This window comes from Neomonachus schauinslandi, chromosome 1 (genome assembly GCF_002201575.2).
Source record: "Neomonachus schauinslandi chromosome 1, ASM220157v2, whole genome shotgun sequence".
NCBI classification, from domain to species: Eukaryota; Metazoa; Chordata; class Mammalia; order Carnivora; family Phocidae; genus Neomonachus; species Neomonachus schauinslandi.
Genome location: NC_058403.1, coordinates 3,232,896 through 3,257,495, shown reverse-complemented (window position 1 = coordinate 3,257,495; position 24,600 = coordinate 3,232,896). Strand labels below are relative to the sequence as shown.

At 49.7% G+C, this 24,600-nt stretch overlaps 1 protein-coding gene across 1 annotated transcript in view; it reads left to right on the top strand.

Moving 5' to 3' along the window:
• PDE9A (phosphodiesterase 9A) overlaps positions 1-24,600 on the top strand; it is a 94,602-nt gene that overhangs the window by 24,614 nt on the left and 45,388 nt on the right. The window contains exons 2-4 of the mRNA XM_044918938.1: positions 3,967-4,037; positions 5,140-5,217; positions 8,586-8,629. Coding sequence (XP_044774873.1) covers positions 3,967-4,037; positions 5,140-5,217; positions 8,586-8,629 — 193 coding nt within the window. The remainder of the gene's footprint in view (positions 1-3,966; positions 4,038-5,139; positions 5,218-8,585; positions 8,630-24,600) is intronic.

Genomic DNA, 24,600 nt, shown 5'->3' with positions numbered 1-24,600 from the left:
CTGACAGCAGATGCGATTAACAGCATTTACAGATGGCAGACTGGGGCTCCGAGTGGTCACGGTCTTCCCCAAGGGGGGGGGTGGTGTGTGAAAGGGGAGCCGGTGGGCAGAAGGCGTAGCTGGTGGGGATGGACACTGGGCTTCCCGTTCCTGTTCCCGCTGCTCCTGCCACAGCTGTCCTTGGAAGGAGGCTGGTCCGAGTGTAGACAACGAATGACCTGGGAGCCCAGGTGCTGTGGCCAGGTGCGTGCACTGGCTGGTGGGGCCTGCGGGGTCCTCTCCGGCTCCGACTCCAGCCTGGGGCAGTTACGGGGCAGCAGGAAGGTTCCAGAAATTCCCATGGACATTTCCGGGCCGCTGCTGCACAAGAAGCAAGGTCAGTGTCCAGCAGGCGAGAGGCCCCCTGAATCCTCATGTTTCTCTCGTCTTGCTCTCTTATCCTGGCTGCCAGTCACACCGCATGAAAGAGTCTGGCAGCTCGGCTGTGCCGACTTGGGAGAGCCACCCTCACTGCCTCAAGCTGGGGGAAGCACAAAGTCTTTGCTTCTCCGCTGACTTGCTGCTTGCATGTCCCCCTTCCACATTTCATGTTACAACACTTGTTCTTGGCACTTCTTCACTGGATAAAGGACTTGCACAGTGATTCGGCATGTGAACAAAAAGCTATGTGGCCTCCTGCCAAGGCGGCCTGGGGGTCTCCTGGGCTGAGCAAGCCTCTCCCAGAGCCAGGAGCACCTGAGCTAAGCTGGGGGGCTTCTCGGGCCGCGGGCGGAGAATGCCACAGTCCCAGCACAGCCGCCGCCTTCCAGGAGCACCTGCCACTGTGCACCTGCCTCTCCCCTGCTTGGCCCTGCCAACGGTGTGTTCACTAAGGTACCAGCGTGGCTGTCACACAGATAGAGTGACCCCACGCCAAAGTCGTCCTTAGCAGAGCAAGGGAACTAGTAAGATGTTACAGCCAGCTCAGAAGAGAAAGCAAAGAAGCGTAGACTCGTGTGCAGGAAAGGAATCCCGAGACCGATCTACAGGTGGACAGCGCATGACCTCCCAGCAGACACACAGCGGCATCCCTTCTGTTTATTCCAGATTTCCTTACAGTCTCCTGGCAGGTTGTCAGAAATAATCTCAGAGAAGGGTTCTTCTGGCTCACGAGCAGGGCTGGCCTGGCGGGGATCGGCCGGGCCATTTGCAGGGGGCGGCGAGAGCGTCGGCCTGCCTGCTGGGCCCGCCCTAGTTCGCCTCGCTAGGAGGCCTGTGGTTGCGCGTCTTAAAGCTTCTGGGATTTGCGTTCCAAGGCTGGGAAGGCGAGCCCAGCACTCCGTCCTCCAGAGGCGAGAGACTCACAGACGTGGGTGAAGCCGCTGCAGACGACTACGGCGAATGCCCCGTGTCCCCTGTAAGGTCCCCTGCCATGCACTCTCGTCCTCCGAGCACGGGCATGGCGATCCCATGGAGTTGTCTGCGTTTCAGCCACAGAGTTACGGTCTGGACACGGTCCGAGCGAGGCGGTCAGAAGCCGGTCCCCAGGAGTCTGGCCCTCAGCGCGGAGCAGTGCGTCCTCCTCCCTGGGGTCCGAGGTGGTCCTCCCCAACCGAGTCCCAAGCTGGCCTGTAGTGGTATGGCAGAGGCTTGGGGCAGGCGTCGCAGGAGAACGGAGCCCTCTGCTGCCCGGTTCTGCCCATTCCACGGAAGATAAACTTGACGCACAAAGACGCTTACACAGGGCCACAGAGGAGCCACCCCTCCCCGGCAGGAGGGACCCCACAGTGCGGGTGTGAGCTGCTGATCCAGGGAGCCTGGTAAACGAGATGCAGGGGCCCAAACCCCCGGCTTCGGAATCCTTGTGCCAGGGCCTGGGAGTCGGCAGCCCCAGCCGAGGAGCATCGACAGCATCTCCTCGGCAGGGCCGGGGTTCGGGGGGAGCAGCTCCCTTCCCGTCTGCAAGCCTCCTCCTCCGCCCACCCCTGCCCTTCACCTGCACAGTCAAAGGTCCAGCTGAGAAAGAAGTAGAGCCGTGCCAGTGGGGGAATGGCCAGGACCCCAGCCTCAGCCCTCCCACCCCTCACCTCCCACGGCACAGCTGGAAAAGCCGAGGCACGATTATGTCGCTCAGACCTGTGCTGGGGCCGCTGGGGACCCACTGTCGTGAGAATGCAGGCCTGGCACGTGGTCAGATGAAGTCAAGGCTCCTCTGCAGGGGGGTGAGGAGGCTCTGTCCCGCGGCCAGGCGCGGGGAGAGGGGCATCCAGAAAGGGAAGGAGTGGCACCGAGCCAGGGCCCGGGGAGGGGCTCCATGGCCCACAGTGAAGGCGGGATAGGTGCCTGGCGAGGCCCCAAGCTGGAAGGGACAAGTCCTCAGCCCTCACGTGCCCAGCCAAGGAGGTGGACCGGCTGGGCATGCAGGGCACGCGGGACAGCAAAAGTCTCTGCACAGAAAAGTGGCATGACTGGGTCTGAGTACCAGGGCTGGGAGCTGGGGGGACCAGGAGCGGGGATGGGCGCAGGGGCCGCTGCAGGATCCCAGCTGAGCCAGGACGGCGGCGGCCACCAGGTGCACAGGGCAGACCACGCCAGCACTGCACGTGCGGATACGGTGGAGAGAAGGCGAGCCAGCTCGGTCTCAGTGTGGCCGGGCCAGCAGCAGGCAGGAAGTGGTATTAGTCACAGGAAGGCTGGGTGTATGGGGGAGAATAGTCACTGCCCCCATAAAGGGATATCCTGAGGCTCTTAGATGAGAAAGCGGGGCTCTGGGCACCGGAAGATGCCCGCCCTTCCCAGGGGTGAGGGGAGGGGGCAGTCAGCCAGGGAAAATGTGGAAGGAAACCCTCTCCTGGGGTGGAAATGGGGGCCATGGTGTGGATTGTTCGCCCATCAGCCACGGAGATCAGAGCCCTCGCTGTACTTGAAGCCCCCTCCCAAGGAGGGATTTGGAGCAGAGACGCACTGTCGGGACCCCCTGCACCAAAAATGCTGATGCAGACGCGTTTCTCTCCCGTCCCCAGAACTGGACCCCCAGGCTCTGTGCACCTGCCTGCACGTGATGGTTTTTACCGTGGAGACGGCCAGTTCACTTTGGAGTTTTCCCATTGTGATGCCCCTTGGATTTAGTCCTACAGCCTCAGCCCCGAAGTCCATAAAGGCAATCTTTGTTTTTTAAGCCAGTGACCTTTAAAAAGGTATTTTGGGGGCGCCTGGGTGGCTCAGTTGGTTAAGCGACTGCTTTCGGCTCAGGTCATGATCCTGGAGTCCTGGGATCGAGTCCCACATCGGGGTCTCTGCTCGGCAGGGAGCCTGCTTCTCCCTCTGACCCTCCCCGCTCTCATGTGCTCTCTCTCTCTCATTCTCTCTGTCTCAAATAAATAAATAAAATCTTTTTTAAAAAAATAAATAAAATAAAAAGGTATTTTGGGAGGGCCTGGGTGGCTCAGTCGGTTGATCGTTCGACTCTTGATTTCGGCTCAGGTCATGATCTCGGGGTCATGAGATCCAGCCCCATGATGGGCTCTGTGCTCAGCGGGGAGTCTGCTTGAGATTCTCTCTCTTCCTCTGCCCCTGTCCCCACTTGCACGCTCTCTCTCTCAAATAAATAAAAATAAATCCTTAAAAAAATAAAGAGTTCTTCTGTTTTTTACATCATGGCCCCCAGGTCTCACTGGAGACTCCCCACGGTGGGGTGTCATGAAGCCATGTGGCAGCGCCGTCCTGGGTGGGTGTGTCTCGTGGGTGAGAGCGTCACCTTCATGACCGTTTTCAGGAAACAAACGAAGGAACTCTTCAGTTTGTATGGACGGACTCAGTGACAAGACATACGTGTGGCATTCCCGGGCCCATGGTTACGTCATCTCTTTTTTACGATAAGCCTGCAGGTTGGGCCGGAGAGAAAGCTCGGGGACCCTGACGTCGCCATGGAAACCCGCTATGCAGCTCCGGCCCGCCCCTCACGGCCCTGTGGCTTGTGTCTTGCAGGTGGTCTTTAGCAAGTACTGCAACTCCAGTGACATCATGGACTTGTTCTGCATCGCCACCGGCCTGCCCCGGTGAGTGGTCCAGCCCCCCCCCCAGCAGGGCGCCCCCACCAGCAGGGTGCCAGTTCCCCTAGAGAGGAGGGTGCCTGGGAGGGAGGGTGAGCCGCGGGTCTGAGGGGCGACAGGTGGGCCAGGGCCCCGTGGGCTCACCTCGAACGTGGGGGCTCTTTCGATCAGTGAGTGAGACCCCACAGGTGTGGGCCACGGCCTGTCCCCAGCCTGCCGGACTGTCCCCCACGCTGTGCATGCAGGAAACCACTGGGCAGAATTAGGCAGAAACCACTGTCTTAAGGGGTTTTTTTTCCTTTTATTTGCTTTTGAAGAAAGGACAGAGAAGGGTGGTTGTGTTTTGGCTTTGGCCCCCCAGCCCGAGATGATCCAGCAGGTGATATTTTCTATCTCGGGGGTGGCGGGGTGGGGGGTGCCACAGAGCAACGTTTGGGAAGACAGATTTTCAGAAAGTAGTTGGAAAGGCCAGTAATCCCCTCATAGAATCATCAGTCTTCCAGAAGAGTCTTTTCCCCCGGTCGGCAGCCTGTTCGAGTGCAGCTTCTATCCTCACTCTCTGACTGTAGAATGGCCAGGGGTGGCCGGGGTGCGGCATCTAACTCCGGAGCTGTGACCCGGGTCGAGGACGGGGACAGGACCTCAGCAGTGTCACAGGCAGGGAAGGACAGGCGAGGCGCCCTCTGGAATTGCAACAAACAACAGTTTGTAGCTGCAGAAACAGCCCGCAGCCTGGGGCATCTTCGAGCTTTGTGCTAGGAAATAGACACAGTTCTTGAGAGCACCCCGAGATTCGGGTGTCACCCCCAATGCACGCACCCGGAGACCACAGAGGCTTAAATAAGGTGGTCGAGGCCACACCGCTCGCCCAGAGGCCCCAGGGATGAGAGGTTGGGGGGAGACTCCGCTTCCCTGCCCGAAGGTGCTTCCTAGGAGAGGCTCCCCCGCGCCCATGGCTTCCTTCAGAATGGACAGAGCCCTGGGAATTACTCACAGCCACCTGTGTGTGTACAAAGGCAGGGCCATGTCCTGGGGCCGAGCAAGCTCCCCAACTACCCATGCAGTTGTCCCCTCGGGCATGGGGACACTGACGCGGGGTGTCTTCCAGGAACACGACCATCTCCCTGCTGACCGCGGATGACGCCATGGTGTCCATCGACCCCACCATGCCCGCCAATTCAGAACGGTAAGCAGCGGCCTCTCCAACATTTCTCTACACACACAGGACGGGCTCCACGGTTGTCCTCTTAGTTCACTGCTGTGGGAAAATCCGAATTGAAACCAAAGATGGGGTAGGGGTGGGAGGGTCCTTTGCAGACCAGTCACTTTCCAAGATCATTACAGGTGCAGGTGTGCTCAGGGGCCCTTCTGAGGGCTTGCTCGCAACAAGAGTCCCCAACAAGAGGAGGCACAGAGGGGGAAACTGAGGCCCTGAAGGCAAGTGAGGTCAGTGGAGCCAGGCCCCAGGGCGGTGCACTGACTGCCCCCTGTCCTGCTCCAAAAGGTTCCCTGACCCTCACTGTAGGTCCCCAGAAGGTCCCCCCGGCACCCAAGGTGTGTGCACACCTGAGCACCCAGCAATGAGCGCCTGCTCTCCCCCCTGCCCCCAGAAGCCGGCCTGTCAGCCATTTCCCCCGCCCAGGGCTGGGTGCAGGACCCCCAGGCCCTGGCAGGCGCACAGCTAAGGCTTCAGTGCAGAAGGCCCGACAGACCCTGTGGGAGGTACAATGCCATCACGAGCCTCCCAGCCACACCGTCCCTCGGGCTCCGTGGTCCGTGGCCGTGGCGGGCAGCATCCTCCGCGCCCCCAGATGCCTCCACTGGGCCCCCTCGCCAACTGTGCCCATCAGTCTTCCCAAATTTCGTCCATCAGGAGCTCCTGTGCCACGCCCTCTGGCTCTGATTATCAGCTCGGGGCTCCCCGAAAGGAGCAGAGCTGACCAGCTCCCCAACGACTCCGGTGAGATCCTTACAAATCCTGGCACACCCACCCCGGCCCGACCGGACAGCGCCTCGGAAGTGAGGTCTCCAGGGACCGGTCACCCCTGACGTCCGCGAGGTCAGGGCAGATGTTTCACTCCAACCAGGGCCCTGTCGGCGCACAGTGTGACCTGCTCTCTGAGCAAAACTGTGTCTGCTTAGCACTTTACTCCCTGCCAGAGGCTGTCAGCAGGGGCGGTTTTGTTCCCCAGGGGACACTGGGCTGCGTCTGGAGACATTCTGGCCACCATAGACGGGGAGCACGCTGACATGCGGCGGCCAGAGACCAGGGCTGTTGCTACCGGCCCTACTGTGTGCAGGACGGCCCCAGCACCGACACTCACTGCCCGAAATGCCAGGGGTGCCGAGGTCCAGAAGCCCTCTCGGCGTTTTCTCTTTACAGAGCTACTGGTTATCCGCTCAAAGGTCACCAACCCCCGACCCAGCTCCGCGGAGGCTGCCCCTCCCCCCTCCCTCTCTCTGCCCCCAGGTTCTGACTCTCCGTCTCTCTGGGGCTGAGCCCCAGAACTTGCTTTTCTCTGGGCTCCCAGGTGCTGCTGGTGACGCTGGGTGGGACCCCTGTGCCCCCTCCATTGATGGGGCCTCCTTTTCCTCCACTGGCTTCCCTGCCGCCTCTGTCTGCTTCCCACCGTCCGCCCCGGGGAGGTGGGTGCGCTCAGGGGCATCCTGCTCAGCCCCGCACCCGTCCCCCTTCCCAGGTCACATCCTAGCGGCCCCCAGCACGGCCCCGTCTGCTCTGGTTCTCTTCATTCCCGCTGCCGGGGGGTCCCGTCTGTTCCAGGATAACCAGTCCCGCTAACCCAGTGACTTTCAGCCCTGCCGAGGACTAAAACCACCCGAGATCTTCACAAAGGCACCGATGCCCAGACCCCTGCTAGAACCCATTCAATGTGGAGTTTTGAGGGAGTGCTTAAGGCTCACCAGGGGATTCCAGTGGGCAGCCCTGGGCGAGGGCCACTGATGGAAAGTGTGGAAAATGTAAGAAAGTGCTCAAACCCACACGGATTCAAAACAACGTGTTACCTGAGCTGCCAGAACCCAGACACATTGTGACACAGTCTCTAGGGAAATGAACCCCTAGTTCCAAGTAACCAACTTCCAGAAGACCTTCTGAAGCAGGGCCCTTTCCTAAGTGAGAGCAGGGTATTCCCAGGGGAGAGGTGATGGTGTGGACTCGAATCTCGACACTCTGTGCCGGGAGGGACCCTCGTGGAGCCGTCCGTCCATCATCCAGGATAACTCTGCCGTCCAGTTTTTATTTTATACTTTATTTGTGTTTTCAATGGTCAGAGTTTTCCACGTGGCCTGTAACTGTTAAACCATAGGTATCCCCATCGATCACTGCTAACAGTGGGGTACGTCAGAGTCCCTCCAGATTTTCTGTGCTCGTTCTCTGTTAGTCCATAACGTGCTCAGTCCGCCCACCATCCCCTCAGGTCAACACCTGCACACATATCTCCCTTTCTGACCACGGACTGACACTCCACGGAACAGCGAGTAGCTACGCAGTGCCCTGCTGACCGGGGCCTGAAAATTTGAAGCGCTCCGCCGTTCAAACAGTGCGGTGATACCCGTCCTCAGGGTGTAGTTGAACATGGACTGTCGGATCCCTGAGGACAGGAGCATTTTGTCCTGGTCACTGTTCTGTGACCTGTACCTGATCCCAGAGAGCACTCATGACAAACGACCGAACGGACAAACAGATGACATGGACAAATGACGTGTGAAGGTGTCCCCAGGGGCCAGTGTTTCATCTGATACCCTTGTTCCTGAATTCATGGGCTGAGTCAGAGGACTGAACATCTTCCGTCAACCAGTCCCGCCAGGCACCTTCCCCAGGACCGTGGGGGTGCGCGCCCCGGCCAGCAACGCAGTAGCACGTCTCCCTGGGCCCCTGCAGCCTGCCTGTTGAAACTTTGCTAAACTACTAGGTAAAAAACGGCATCTCTCTTGAGCCTTTCTTAAAAACTGTCACCAGCTATTGCGTATTCCTGCTCTTTTTGACCTCTTCTCCGTGGCTCCATTGTCTCTCCCTCCCTCTCTGCCGTAGGTCCTTGTGTGTCAGGGGCAAACATTCTCCCATCTGCTCTGGGCCTCGGGACCACTGGGATGGCCTCACCAAGTGCATGTTCAGCCGAGGGACCCACCCTGTCTTCCCTCGTGCACCTGGGAGATGCGGTTGCCATGAGCTCGAGCCGGGCCCGGGACAGAGAGCCTCCCGCATCAGTCGGGCGTCCGCCCGGTGGACTCGGGCAGTTCTAGTGGTCTTCCGCATCCGAGTAGCCGTGGTGCTGACCACAAAATGTGTTCAGTTCACCAAACAGGAACATCACAGAGGAAGTTCATCATTTAAATGATATATTTAAAGTATTTGGAGTTCTTCCGAACGAGGAAGCTCAGAACTGCCAAAGAAACTAATTTCAGAAAAATAAATAAATAAATAACCCTAATCCACTGAATTCTAATTTATCCCGAGCGGCTTATCTCTCACAGCAGATGCGCCAAGAACACCTATGACGGCATCTCACAGGGGAACTGTCTTCTGTCTTGCAGCACTCCCTACAAAGTGAGACCTGTGGCCGTCAAGCAATTGTCTGGTAAGGCCCTGCTATCATTTTTAAAATTAAAAGAAAAAAAGAAGGCTCCAGGCTGCCCCTGTGATTGAATATATATTAGGTAAGCGTTTGAATCTAAAACCCTGTGCTGTTACAGAATCCAAAGCCCTATCTTAGACTCCACCCTTGACAGTCCCTTGGGGGCCTCCCTCCCATGCTGTCCCTTACTGACTCAGAAGGCGCTGGGTGACGTTCCGCCCGTGTCGTCCTGGAACACAGGGCCTGTCCTGCTCACTCAGACCATGAGCCGCCAACGTGGGCCATCTGCAGCCCCCAGCCCCCAGGATGCTTCGTGTAGCCAGTGGTGTTGTTTTGCTAAAACCCATTTCCTTTTGGATCTTTTATTTCCCTTATTTATGTATGATTCATGCATCATAAAATGTTCCCATTTAAGTGTAGATTTTGATGAGCTTTGAAAAATGTATCCCCGCCCCCGTAACTGTTAACCAGAATCAAGACACAGAACATTTATATTACCTGAAAAGGTTCTTCTGTGCCCCTTCCCAGGGAACCCCCTCCCTCGACCCCTGCTCTCTGTCAGCAGCTGACCCGCCTTCTGACACCGTAGATTTGTCTTTCCCAGAGCATCGTATAAAAGATAGCCCATAGTACGTGTGCTCCTTTCTGACTTTCTGACTCAGCCTAACATCTTTGAGACTTGTCTGTGTGTTGGGTGTCCCAGGAGCTCATTCCTTTTTATTGCTGGGGAGGTTTCGTGGTGTGGCCGGACCGCAGTGTGACTACCCATCCACCTGCTGAAGGACACCCAGGGTTATTTCCAGTCTGCGGCCTTTATGAATAAGGCTGCTGTGAGCGTTCAAGTGCATGCCTCTGTGGGGACACGTATTCTCATTTCTCTTGGATTGAACAGGATTGTATTTGTTTCACTTAAAAAAAAAAAAAAACCCTAATCCCTTTTTTCCAAAGTGGCAGCACCATCTTGCATTCCCACCCACGGTGCGCACGCTCCTCGTCTGCACTTGGAACTGTCTGCCCCTTGTATGTGAACCATTCTAATGGGTGTGTGGTGATACTGCATTGGGTTTGAATTTGTGTTTCCCTAGTGACTAACGAGGGGGAAAGTATTTACTAACCGGTCATAAATCTTCTTCCGTGAACTTCCGTGGTCGTCGAGACTTGCTTCCTGTACTGTCAGATAGTGAGCACTCCTGATCGGTCGGACACACCCTGTTAGTCAGATGTGTCTTGTGAATATTTTCTCCCCGCCTGACTCACTGTTTCGTTTTCCTGTTAGAGCCTTTCAGTGAGTAGAAGTATTAGATTCTGATTTAGGCCTGGAGGACCCATTTTGTTCTTTTATGGTTTTGCTTTGGGTGCCCTAAGAAGTCTTAGTTCATCCCCTATCTGTGGGGTCATAGGCCATGCTTTCTTCTAAAAGTTTTATTTTTTTTAGCTTGCACATTTAGGTCTGTGATCCATTTCAAGCTGACTTTTGTGTATGGCCTAGCCAAATGTAGAGGCTTATTTTCCTTTTTAAACTGTGAAGTTAACTTAATTTTTATTTTTTTATAAGATTGATTTTTTGTAAGATTCTGAAGAACAGAATTCTGAAGCCACCTGTCGTCGGGTGCTGGGCAGCGAGTGATGAGGGACTGAGGCATCTGGGCCTTTTCTCGTCTTGACACTTGACAGTGTTTACACATGGGCACTGGTTGCTTTAAATATTCTTTAATGTTTGAGAAGCTCTTTGAAAACTCTTAATTCAATCCTTTTGATAGTAGATGTTAGAATAAAGTAGGAGTTCTAACTTATTCTAGGATGACAATTCCTTTTTAACATGAAAGGTACTCGAGCCCTTGACTTGGTAACAAATGTGATATTTTTTACATTGTTTTTAACTAAACCCCATACTTTATTCGGATTTCACTAGTTTTTCTCCTAATGTCTTTTTTCTGCTCCAGCGTCCGAGCCGTGGTCCAGCCTGTCGTGTGCTCATCAATGGGTCTTCCCGGTTGGCCCTGGTCTCGCAGGTGCTCACACTCCCCTCAGAGCATCTGTAGAATGTCCCCCAGGCTTGGTTTGTCTGATGTTTTTCTCATGCTCAGCGCAGGGGTGTGGATTTGGGGAAAGAATGAGGAGGTCCAGGATATCCTCTTGACTCATTGCCCTCTCTGCTGTGAAGTTACTGTCTTTCCCCTTCCTTACTCTATTCTTTGGAAGGCATTGCTCAGTCCAGCCCTCCTTCAGGTGGGGGAGAAAGGGACTGACGTTCATTCTCTCTGTGTGGATATCCACTTGCTCCAGAACGTTTGTCGGAAAGACAGTCCTTTCCCCCAGTGAATTATCGTGACATCCTCGTCAACACTCAGTAGACCATGTATGTGTGAGTCTTTCTCTGGACTCACTGTCCTGTTCCATCAACTGACTACACGTCTGCGCTCAAACCCCTGCCACGCTGCCTTGATTACTGTGCATTCACGGTAAGTCGTGAAACCAGCAAGTCCTCTGATTTCTTTCTTCTTTTTCAAAAATATTTTGCTTATCCAAGTTCCTTTTATTTTCACATAAATTTTAGAATCCGTCTGTCAGTTGCTACTAAAAAAAAAAAAAAAGTCTGCTGGGACCTTGAAATTGTATTGAATACATAGAACACTCGAAAAGAATTACTATCTATAATGTTGAGTCTTCGAATTCATGAATATGGCATCTCTCGATTTACTTAGGTTTCTCTTAATATCTCTCAACATATTATAGTCGTCAGGGTAAAGTTCTTGAATAGATGTTGATAAATTTATCACTAAGTATTTAATATTTGTAATGCTATTGTCAATAGATTTTTAGGCCAATTCCCAGCAGTTTTTTGTTTCTAAAAATATAATTGGCTTTGTGTATTGACTTAACTAAATTCACTTAGCAGATCTAGTGCCTTTTTGTAGATTTCTTATGATTTTGTACATCTGCCAATAGAGAATTGCTTCTTCCTTTTAGATCTGGATGTCTTCCGGTTCTTTTGTTTCTTGGGGTCTTGACTTGTTGCCCTAGCTAGGGTATCTAGTACAAGAGAAGTATAAGGTGTGAGAATGCAGATTCTTGGCTCTGTTCTCATGTTAGAGAGAATGTGAAGTTTTCCACCTTGAGTTATGGTGTTAGCTGTAGGGTTTTTTATAGATGCCCTTTATCAGGTTGAGGATTTTTTTTCTTAATTCCTAATTGGTTGAGAGTTTTAATCATAAATTCGTGTTGGATTTTGTCAAATACTTTTCCTGCCTCTGTTGAGATGATCGTGTTTTTTAGTCCTCTGTTCTGTTAGTGGTGGATCTGTTGATTGATTTTAAAACTTTAACCTTGAATTCCTAGTATAAACTCTATTTGGCCATGGCGTACTGTCTCTTTGTTTTGAATTCAATTTACAAATGTTTTATGAAAGATTTTTGTGTCTATATCAACAAGGGATCCATAGTCTTATTTTTTTACAATATGTTCAACTGGTTTGGGCTTTAGGGTGATGCTGGCCTCACGGGATGAGGGAAGTGCTCCACCCTCCTGCCTTCTGGAAGAGTTTGTGTAGGGTGGCACTGTTTCTGCCTTAAGTGTCTCATAGAATTCACCAGTGAATCCTCTGTGCTTGGAGTTTCTTTGTGGGAAGGTTTTAAACTATGAATTCAGTGTCTTTAAGAGATAAGTATGTCTGGGTTTTCTGTGTACTTGGGATTGACTTTAGGAAGTGGTGCCCATTCCAGTGAAGATTCATCTGAGAATTTGTTGGTATGGTGGAGCTTGGGAAGTCCTTGCCATCCCTTTTATGTCTATGGGATTGGAGTGAGACCTGCTCTTTCTTTCAGGATACTACTAATTTATATCTTCTCTCTTTTTAATCAGTTAATCAGTCTGATTTATACATTTTATTGACTTCTTTTTTCTAAGAGCTAGCTTTGAACTTCATTGGTTTTCTCCATTGTCTGTCTGGTTGCTATTTCAATGATTTCTCCTCTTACCTTTTTATTTCCTTCCTTCTACCCACCCTGTGTCTAGTTTGCTCCTCTTTTTCTGGCTTCCAAAGGTGGAAGCTTCGATCATTAATTTTAGATCTTTCTCTTTTTTATGTAATAATTTGAAGTTAAAAATATTTCTCTAAGTACAACTTAGCTGCATCTCATAGGTTTTGATGTGTTGTGTTTTCATTTTTATCCAGCTCAAAATATTTTCTGATTTACCTTGTAGTTCCTACTCAGATCCACTTGTTATTTAGAAGTGTATGTTTGATTTTCAAATGGTTGTATATTTTCCAGTTATCTTTCTGTTACTGATTTCTAAGTTAATTCCATTGTGCTCAAAAGTGGACCCTGTTTGACTCCTGTCTTTTTTTAATTTATTGAGATGCATGGTGTATCTTGGTGACTGTTCCAGATACACCTGGCAAGAGTCTGTATCCTGCTGTAATTGGGTGGAATACTCCACCAGTATCAGTTAGGTCAAGTTAATTGATAATGTAGTACAAGTTTCCTGTATCTTTATTTTTCTGTCTACTTGTTCTATCAATTACTGGAAGATGGGTATTGAAAGATCCGAGTCCCTTGTGATGTGTTCATGGCTTTTCTCAGTTTGTCAGGTTGTGCTTTGTGCATTTTCTATTCCTGTTATTGGGTGCATACTTATTTAGGATTGTTGTATCTTCTTAATGGGTCAGTCCCTTTAGCCTTAGGAAAATGTGGCCTTTATCCTTGGTTCCATTATATCATCCTTATCTCCTGTTAATACAGCTACCTGGGCTTTCTTAGACTTAATACTACATGTTATACGCTTTCCGTCCTTTTACTTTGAATATATCTGTGTCTCTATTTGGAGCAGGTTTCTTATTGGCAGCATTTATCAATTTTGGCAATTTCAGCCTTTCAATTGGAGCTGTTAAACCATTTACAATAAACATAATCATAGATAAAGTTGGGTTAAATCTACTACTCATTTTGTTTGTTTCATTCATTCTTTTTTTTTTTTTTAATTTTTTCTCTGTTTTCCTATATCTTTTGGATACTGAGCATTTTTTTCTCCACTCTCGGTCTCTGAGCTATTCTTTGTTTTATTTCTTCCACTCTTGGTCTCTGAGCTGTTCTTCGTTTTATTTCTTCTTTGCTGCTCTGGGTTTCACAAACTGTATCACTGACATATCACAAATTATATTACACCACCTCTTGACGATGTGGGGGCTTAGAGCAGAGTGCTGGCATTTATCCCCACCCAGTGCTCTATGTCATACATTTTACTTCTATGCTACATATGTTTTAAGCCCCATAATCCACTGTTAATCATTTTTTGCTTTCAATAGTCAATTATATTTCTTCTACATTTCTTTGTATAGATCCATGTGTGCATTTTTTGCATACTGTTCATCATCTGGATTTTGTTTTCTCCCATTAAAGGGTGTGGGCTCTGTCATGGCAGGCAGTTAAATTATTTACAAATCAGTTTGATGTCTTTGAGACCTGTTTTTAGGCTTTGCTAGGACTGTTGTAGAGGACCCTTACTCCAGGGATAGTTCAGTCCTATTGCTAAGGTGTGATGCCTCTGGGGTCTCCCTCGAACTCCTGGAGATGAGTTTGGGGGACATCAGGGGCTCATCGTGTGGGGCCTTGAAGGCCCATCAGGAGGCTATTGCTCTAATTCCATAGGCAGAGGGGAGCGTGGGGGCCGTGGAGGTGGTGAGGAGTGGTCAGATTCTGGCTTGTTCTGGGGAAGACCCCAGCTTGTTTTCCGACTGAGCAGACATGGGATATGAAAGAAAGAGGAGTCAGAGAAGCCTCTAGGGTCACTGAGAAGGAACAGCACCTCCCAACAAGGGAACAAGCTGAGGGTGTCGCAGCTTCCAGGAGGAGAAGGGAGCTCACTTTGGGACAGATCGGTGCGGTGGGGCTGTGGGCACCAGGGTTGACTAGATGTGTCTGGAGGAGGCTGCAGCTTCTTCTCCACTGCGGAGGTGCCGTGAGACTGATGGTGGTGATGATGGCAGGGTTTGCAGCCAGGCCTTGGTGAGCTCCCCAGAGAGGAAGGGAGCTGGCAGGAGGGACCCAGGACAGAGCCCTGAGACCCGGCGCTCGGGCACAGGATTCCATCAGAAGGACACTGGCCTCTTACCACCCTCCAGAACAGAGGGGCCAGAATAATGAAGCCTTTGAGGAACAAAGAAGCAAAAGCAGACGGAGTGTGGGGCAGACCAGACAGGAATGAGCTTTGGGAAGGAGGGCTGGGGGATGGGGCAGCTGTGCACAGATATTTACAAGATGGTGATCGGAGGAAGAATAAAGAGGGATTTCGGTGTAACTTTGGGGCCCAGCTTGGACCAGTGGAGGTGGGTTTTGCTCCTTGAGGGAAGGACCTGAGCAAAAGCTAGAGCCAATATGAGCACACCTGGCAGTCTGGGGAACTCGGCAGCCATGTTCTCTGCAGCCAGAAGAAGTGGATTTCCTCCAAAGGTGTGCGTTCCCCAGCATCACGAACACCACCGCATGGGGCAGACCACCCTTGCTTTGTGCACACTGACGATCAGGCTAACCCCGCCTTTCCCTGGCTCTGGGGCGTGAGGACCCCTTCTCTTCAAGGCCACTGGCATTCCAGGTTTTCTCTTTATGGACAGACACCTAGGCCTGAGCCTTCCTGAGACAAGTAAGGAAATGGAGCTCTGTCTTTCCCTCTGGAACTTTTTCTACAAATGTTAACTCTTGGCTCTCTGCAGGGAAATGCCTCTCCATCACCCATTCATCAATGCCCAGCCCGGCCTTGCTTCCAGAGCCCCGAGTGTGGCTGAAAGTAGCCCCCGCGGTCCGTGAATCAACAGGCCACTCTCACAATGGCAGGAAAAAGCAGCTCAGGAAAGGAAATAGGAGCCTGGGGTCCAGACTTCCATGCAGCTGCTGAGGTCCCTGGCCCTATGGTCCCCCATCCTTCCTGCTGAGCCCACATTTCAATAAATGCTCCGAACTTGTCCTAGCAGAGCTGTTCAATACAGAAATGCCCGGAGTCTTGCTGTTCTGTGACTTCAGTATTTGGAAACAGGAAAGTATTGTGGAAAACATGACTTTTTGTAGTAAAGAAGGGTTGAGGTCCTGGCCCGGGCCCCACACCCGTGGCAGGTGCAGGGACGTGTTTGAGATCGAGGAACACCCACAGCAGAGAAGGATCTCAGAACAGGAATCGTACTGTCCCCTGTAAATAGGGAGCTTCTGTGTTTACCAAACACCTTTTTGGAAAATACTCTCTTTGCCTCAGCATGGGAGACACCCATGTGGATAGACTGGTTTCCTCTTTTACAGATGAAATAAAGTTAATAGCAACCATGAAGACCATGGGATGGATTTTATGCATCTTCTCGGAACAAGGATGCTGAGTCTTTTGAACAGCCTTCAACCATCAGTTTTATTAGAGCTGAGCGGCTCAAACGCAAACAGGGCGTTTTCCAAATTATCAGATACATTATTTCGGTGTCCACCCAGTTACCTTGTGCCCGCCCACATGTCGTCTGTCCACAGGAGCCGATGGAGGAGAACCTGGGAGGAACGGCTTCACCCTCGATTAACCCCTGTATTCAGAGCTGGAGGGGAAGGAATGTTCACCCAGGCTGAGCCTCCGCGAGCATGGTGGGGGGTTTGAGGCTCTGTCTGGGGCTCTTCGATGTCACGGATCATTTCTCTTTTGACACAGGCTGAGTCTCGCTCTCATTTCTGTCTTCCTGGGCACAGATCATGAGTGACTCAAGGCCTTCCTGCTTCAACAGCCTCATTGTCCTTGTTCCCAAGAACAGAAAATGAAACTGAGCCAGAAAGACACATCAGGAGCCATCACAGAGCAGAGGCGACAGGTGGCTAAATGGGAGTGACGGGGTGCCTGGTTGCACCTTGAACGTTACCCAGAATTCCATCCACGGGGCACCTGCTGCCTTGTTTCCACAGGAAGGCTCACAGCTTCAGTGCTGGTCTTCACATCTCGAGACTCAGGGAGGCCAGGCCAGAAGGGATCCCGTCTGGATCTGGCCACATGTGCTTATCTGCTTGGGTCTCTTAGAGAAACTGAGCCCCCCAGACTGGCTCCCCACTGCTTACGAAACAGGAGTCACAGTTAATGCCCGGGACTCACCCCGGCTGATCTGTGGCTTGGTACAATCTCAACACCATGGAACACTGCAGCCAAAGGGGCTTCCGGGCAGTGAGCTGTTCCACCAGGAGGGAACCGGGGTAGAGAAGGCCACCACCATCCAAACACAGGTGCTCTAACTGTAAAATACACGCAGGACGGTGAAGATTCAGCCTATGTGAAGGAATGTAAAACACCCCGCTAATCAGTTTCAGATTGATTTCATGTTCTCTTAGTGAGATATAATTCACAAACACAACATGCACCATTTTAAGGTGACAGTTCCATGGTTTTTAGTAACAGTCACTTCGTTGTGCAACCACCACCACCGTCTAAATCCAGAGCATTTCTGTCACCCCCCAAAAGCCCCGTACCTATTGTTGGCATTCGCCCCCCCCACCCCCGCCTTCACACCCTGGTCCCTGGCAACCACTGTTGCTATGGAGATGCCCGTCTGGATGTCTCCGGTGAGGGACTGTGTAGCCTTGTGCGTCTGGCCTCTTCCACCGAGAGCACAACGTTGGCGGGGCTCCTCATGTCAGCACATCACTGCTGTTCGTGGCCGAGCCGCGTCCCGGCGCGGGGGTGAGCACAGGCTGCGTAAACACACACCGGCTGACGACATTTGGGTTGCTTCCCCTCTGGGCTGCTGTGAGTGATGCCGCAGTGACCGTGGGTGTGCACGTTTTCGTGTGATACGTATTGAAATGAAGTGTCTTGAGATCTATTGGGTCAAAAATTTTTTTCAAAGTCCGGCACGTGCTCAGCAGCAGAGATCAGAGGCCGCTGACGTCACGGGCACAGCAGCCTCCTCCGACCTGAGATCCGCGCCCCCCCCGACCAGAGCCTGCAGACCTCCCCTCCCGGGTGCAAGGCTACCAGAGGTGTCGAGGGCTGTCACCGCCCGGGAACAGTCCCCCCGAGAGTGAGGGAGCCAAGGGACAAATGTGCGGCAACCCTGTGGGTGCTGGACAGGTCTCTGAGGTCACCGACATGACACCGTCGCTCAGGGCCCCCCCCCAAGTGAGCCGGAGGTGCCCCCCCCCACGCCCCACTGCGACAGCCCCGCGCGGACCCGCCCTCCGCGGGCTCTCTTCCCTTGCTCGCCTCAGTCCCGCACACACTCCAGGGTTTCCCGGGGTCACTGCTGCACGCAGCTCCCTGTCTTTGGGGGAGCTGCCCCCGGTCACTTGTCATTTGGGTGAAATGGCCTCAGGACAGCCTCCCGCCACACTGCGCTTCAATTTCCCTGCAGAACCAGAAGTGGAAAACACACCCCACGGGGTTCTTGCAAAGACAAATGACGCAATTTGCACAAAATGCTTAGCCTGGCGCCTGCCACTTGGTAAGTGCTCAGTAAACGGCAGCTGTCATTGGTAATGACCCAGCGCGTGGCTTTGAATGGCTGAAGTCACGCCTCCCTGGCATGGCTGACAGCTAACAGGACAGGAACGCCCCGAAGGTCTAAAACCACTCGGGGTGCTGGCTCTTGTCACTTGCCAGGCAAGTGCGTGCTTGGAATGTGAGCACAAATGCGTTGCTTATGAGAGATAATAATGCTCTTTAATAATGTTTTCTATTCTTAGTGCAGCTTCCTTGCCAAGAACTTTGTCATCAGCCTCAGTCACCCTGACTTGCATGATTTTTGAAACAGAAGGAAGAGATGTAGTGTGGCCGTGAAAACAAGCCCTTCTCCTGGGTTGCCTCCGAGGGGCTTGCCCCATTCCCGCCGTCTTGTCTTTACGGGATCGCACGTCCCGCTCCCTTCGGGGTGGTCCCGCCAACAAGGGCCACAGCACCTAGCTGTCGCCGGCAGACACATGGGTAGCACACAGTCGTCCGAGGCCTTGGGAATCTGTGTCCTGACCACAGAATTGGGTGACACAGAAATGGGGGCCACACGCCCTAAGAAGCCACTGCTCTGACTTGCGTTAGCACGGACCGCTCTGTCCTGTCCTGGATCTTCCCACGAGTGCAGTCATCCAGTAGGTGCCGTTTCAGTCTGGATTCCATCAGCAGCATGTTTTTAGGATATGTTCATGTAGCTTATTCACTTCTCTGTTGCTGAGTAGAATTCCATCTCAGGGGCGCCTGGATGGCTCAGTCGGTTGGGCGACTGCCTTCGGCTCAGGTCATGATCCTGGAGTCCCGGGATCGAGTCCCGCATTGGGCTCCCTGCTCGGCAGGGAGTCTGCTTCTCCCTCTGACCCTCCCCCCCTCATGCTCTATCTCATTCTCTCTCAAATGAATAAATAAAATCTTTAAAAAAAAAAAAGTCTTGGGGCGCCTGCGTGGCTCAGTCGGTTGGGCGACTGCCTTCGGCTCAGGTCATGATCCTGGAGTCCTGGGATCGAGTCCCGCATTGGGCTCCCTGCTCGGCAGGGAGCCTGCTTCTCCCTCTGACCCTCCCCCCTCTCATGCTCTCTCTCTCTCATTCTCTCTCTCAAATAAATAAATAAAATCTTAAAAAAAAAAAAAGAATTCCATCTCAGGAGCACCCCATTGTTGGCTCACTGTGTTTCCTGTTGGGCGACCTTGGGTAGTCTCCAGCGTAAGCCACTGTAAACATCGCACAGATCTTCCCGTGGCCATATCTGTGGTTATCTTGGGTCATAACCCAGGAGTGATGTCACTGGTTCATATGATAAATGTATGCTTAACTCTATAAGAATATGCCCCGCTGTTTTCCCAAGAGGTTTTGCCATTGTTCCCTCGTACCAGCCGTGTGGGAGGGACCAGGTGCTCCCCACACACAACCCAACCTGACGTTCTCAGGTTTTTAAATTTTAGACATCAAGTAGGTATGTCCTCCCTTATGGTCTTATTTTATCTATATTTCCTTATGGTCTTAATTTATATTTCTCAGATGATGTAATGATTGTTGAGCATGTTTTTATGTGCCTTTGGATATATGAATATCTTATTTTGTGAAGTGTTTGTTCTAGGTATTTGCTCATTTTGTAAACGGGCTTATGTGCCTTTTTTTTCTTATCACTGGTTGTAGGAAACTCCATATATTCTGGATATAATTCATCTGCCAGATAGTGTATGGCAAATATTTTTCCCATTTCGTGGCTTACCTTTTTCATTTTCTTAATGATGGCATTTGATGAGCAGAAATTTTTAACTTGATAAAGTCTAAATTAACAAGTTATTCTTTTATGTATTGTATTTTCTGTGTCTTCTCATTTTCTATCCCCAGGTGGAAAGATAAGATACACTTTTAAGAGATTTAGAGTTATAGCTGTGATATTTTAGTCTACAGTCCAATTTAAATTAATTTTGTGGGTGGTGTGCGGTAGGGGTTGGCCATCATTTTTTTCTATACATGTATTTGGTTGCTATAACACCACTTGTTAAAAAGACTTCCCTTGTTCCATTGAATCACATAGATGCCTTTCTTGAAAATTATTTGTCTGTCTAGGTGTGGGCCTCCTTGTAGTGTTTCTGTTCTGTTTCATCAATCTGTGTGTCTATCTGTGTGTCTATCGATCTGAATTTAATTTTCCATTTGTCTGCTGCTAGTTTGTAAAAATAGTCTCTTCTGACATTGCTTAATTCATTTGTTAGTTCGGGTAGTTATTTACTAGACTCCTAGGATTTCCCATAGAGATGATCATATCTTGGGATAATAAAGACACTTCTACTTCTAGCATTCCAGTCTTTTTGGTTTTTATCTCTTTCACTTGTCTTGTGGTGCTGGTTGAAACCCCAATACAGTTAAGTAAAAGTGAGACCAGGCACCCATCCTCATCCCAGGCTCAGGGAGATGCGTTCTCTCTCCCTGCCGAGTCTGACGTGAGCCAAAGGTGTGTCGTATGTGCCCCTGATCAGGTTGAGGGAGTCTTCTTCCCCTAGCTTGCCCAACGTGGTTTTTTTTTTTTGGCAAATGTTCTTTGACAAAATTCTTTGTTGAATTGCATCAGGTGTTTTCTGCATCTGTTGAGATGAGTTGAGGCAATCTCCTTGTATTCCTGGGTTTCTAGTGGTTTTTATCATAAACAGGTGCTGGATTTGGTCACATGTGCTTTCTTCATCTACTGGGATGATCATATGATTTTTCTCCTTTATTCTGTTCAGATGGTGAGTTATGTTGACTGATTTTCAAATGTTAAAACAGCTTTGCTTGTCCGGGATAACCCCACTTGTATTCCTAGAAAAATACTTAGGAATGTATTTTTAAAAGGGTACATAGGACCTCTACCCTGATGTAAGATGTATTCTCTTTTATATATCGCTAAATTTGGTTTCCTAATAATATTAAGAATTTTTAAGAATTTTTGTGTCAATGTTCAAGTGGGATATTGGTCTGTAACCTTTTTCTTGTGATGTCTTTGTTATGCTTCTATGTTGACGTTAGGCGGCCTTAGAAAACATGTTGAGAGGTTTGCTTTCTTCTATTTTCTGAAAGATTGTGTGTGATTTTGGTATTATTTCTTCCTCTGTCCATTTGTATGTAATGTATTTATTGATATGGTTGAGGTTAGGTTTATCATGTTGCTATTTGTCTCTTATTGATCTTGGGCTTCATTTCCTGTTCCTCCTCTTCTGCCTTCTCTTGGGTTAATTGGATTGATTTTTGCATTCCATTTTATTCCTTCTGTTGGCTCTTCACCCAATACTATACTTTTTAGCATTATTTTAAGTTGATTGCTGTAAGTATTACACTATACATCCTTAGCTTTTTTTCATTATAGGGTTTATTTTTTTAATTTATTTTTTATTTTTTAAGGATTTTATTTATTTATTTGAGAGAGAGAGAGCACAAGCAGGGGGGAGGGGCAGAGGGAGAAGGAGAAGCAGGCTCCCCACTGAGCAGGGACCCTGACACAGGACTCATCCCAGGACCCTGAGATCATGACCTGAGCCAAAGGCAGACACTTAACCGACTGAGCCACCCAGGCGCCCCTAGACTTTATTTTTTTAGAGCAATTTTAGATTCACAGCAAAATTGAGTGAAAGGTACGGGAGTTCCCACATATTCCCTTCCTACCCACTCACTCAGCCTCTCCCACCACCAACACCCTGCATTAGAGTTACACAGATGTTACGGTCAAGGAGCCAACACTGACATGTCATTATCAGCCAAAGCCCACAGTTCACATTAGGGTTCAGTCTTGATGTCTTACATGGCATGGTTTTGATGGAGGCATAATGCCGTGTACCACGATTACCGTATCATGTCATTTCTCTACCTTAAAATTCCTCGTGCTCCGCTTGTTCATTCATTCCTCCCCCTTCTCTTGGCAACCACTGATCTTCTTACTATCTCCATAGTTCTGCCTTTTCTAGAACGTCCATAGTTGTCATCCCATACAGGATGCAGCCTTTTCAGATTGGCTTCTTTCACTTAGGGATATGCATACAAGGTTCCTCTATGTCTTTTCATGGCTTGATAGATCATTTCTTTTCAGTGCTGAATAAAATTTCATTGTATGGATGCTCTATAGTTTATCCATTTACCATCATGGTTGCCTCAAAGTTTTGGCAATTATAAACAGACATCTATAAATATCTGTGTGAAGGCTTTGTGTGGAAATAAGTTTGCAACTCCTTTAGGTAAACTCCCAGGAGCATAATTGCTGGATCACTTGGTACGTTTACCTTTGTGACCACCAAACTGTCTTCCAAAGTACCTGCACCCTTCTTCATTCCCGCCAGCAGTGAATGGAAGCTCCTGTTGCTACACATCCTTGCCAACATTTGGTGTTGTCAGTGTCCCGGATTTTCACCATTCTAATAAGTGTATGGTGGCATGTCACTGTCACTTGAGTTTGCAATTCCCTAACATACGATGTTGAGTATCTTTTCATATGTTTATTTGCCATCTGTATATTTTCTTTTCTTAAAGTGTCTTTTCAGATCTTTTGCTTATTTTTAAATCATCCTTAACTTTTGAGTCTATTTAGAATTAATGTTGTACTGTTTCACATAAAAAGTAAGAACTGTAACAGTATAATTCCTCCCCACAATGTTTGACATATATTTTACATCTATGCTATAGACATCCCCCCAGAATTCATGTTGAAATCCCCAGTGAGATAGTATTAGGAGGGGAGGCCTTTGGGAGGTGATTAGGTCATGAGTGCAGAACCCTTATGAATGGGATTAGTATCCTTATAAAAGGGACCCCAGAGAGCGCTCTCGCCCCTTCTACCACCTGAGAACATAGCGAGGAGACAGCGGTCCATGAACCAGGAAGCAGGCCCCCACCGAACACCAAATCCGCTAGCGCCTTGATCTTGGACTTCCAGCTTCCAGAGCTGTGAGAAATAAATTAACACCAGTCTGTGGTATTCTGTTACACCAGACCGAACAGACCAAGCCAATCTACCTATGTTATAAACTCCATGATACAATATTATCATTTTTGCTTTAAACAACCAGTTGTCTTTTCAAGAAATTATGAAAAGAAATTTAATTTTTTTAAGTTTTTACTTAAGTAATCTCTACATTCAACATAGGGCTCAAACTCACAACCCTGAGATCAAGAGTCTCATATTCGTCCAACTGAGCCAGCCAGTCGCCCCTAAAGATAAACCTTTATAGTTACCTACATCTGTATCATTTCTTTCTTTTTTTTTTAAGATTTTATTTATTTATTCAGGAGAGACACACAGAGAGAGAGAGAGAAGCAGAGGGAGAAGCAGGCTTCCCCCTAAGCAGGGAGCCCGATGCGGGACTCAATCCCAGGACCCTGGGATCATGACCTGAGCCGAAGGCAGACGCTTAACCATCTGAGCCACCCAGGCGCCCTACATCTGTATCATTTCTGGTGCTCTCATGTACTCCTGTAGATTCCGACTTCTAACAGGTGTTATATCCCTTCAGCCTGAAGAATTTCTTTTCTCTTTTAACATTTCTTTTTTTTTTTTAAAGATTTTATTTATTTATTTGAGAGAGAGAGAATGAGAGAGAGCACATGAGAGGGGGGAGGGTCAGAGGGAGAAGCAGGCTCCCCGCCGAGCAGGGAGCTCGATGCGGGACTCGATCCAGGGACTCCAGGATCATGACCTGAGCCGAAGGCAGTCGCTTAACCAACTGAGCCACCCAGGCGCCCTCTCTTTTAACATTTCTTACAGTGAGGAACTGCTCATGACTAATTCTCTCAGCTTTTGCTTATCCAAACATGTTTTTATTTTGTCTTCATGTTGAAAGACTGTTTCTCAGGGTATAGAATTCTGCATTTGTGGTGTGGTTTTGTTTTTGTATTTTGAAAGAAGTTTAAAAATGTTGAGTCATTTTTTTCTGCCTTCATCATTTCTGATGAGAAATCAGCTTTTACTTTATCATTATTCCCCTGCAGAGACTGTGCCTTTTTTTTTCCTTCTGGCTGCTTTCAAGGTGCTTTTCCTTTGTCTTTGAGCTGCAGCAGTTTGATTATGATGTACCTACCTGGCTCTGGTATTCTTTTTGTTTGTCCTACTCGGCATTTATTGAGTTTCTGTGGTCTGTAAACTCCTGTTTTCACCAAATTTGTGAAATTTTCAGCTTTATTTCTTTGAATGTATTTTATGCAGCATTCTATCTCACCTGTCCTTCTGAGATTTCTTTTTTTTCAATATTAGTATAAGCTTAGCATAAGCTTTTACTTTTTTTTATCTAAATTCAATTAATTAACATATAGTGTATTATTAGTTTCGGAGGTAGAGTTCAGTGATTCATCAGTCTTTTTTTTAAAGATTTTATTTATTTATTTGTCAGAGAGAGAATGCGCACAAGCAGGGGGAGCAGCAGAGGGAGAGGGAGAAGCAGACTCCCCGCCGAGCAGGGAGCCCTATTCGGGACTTGGTCCCAGGACCTAGGATCATGACCTGAGCCAAAGGCAGACACGTAACCGACTGAGCCACCCAGGCCTCCCTCATCAGTCT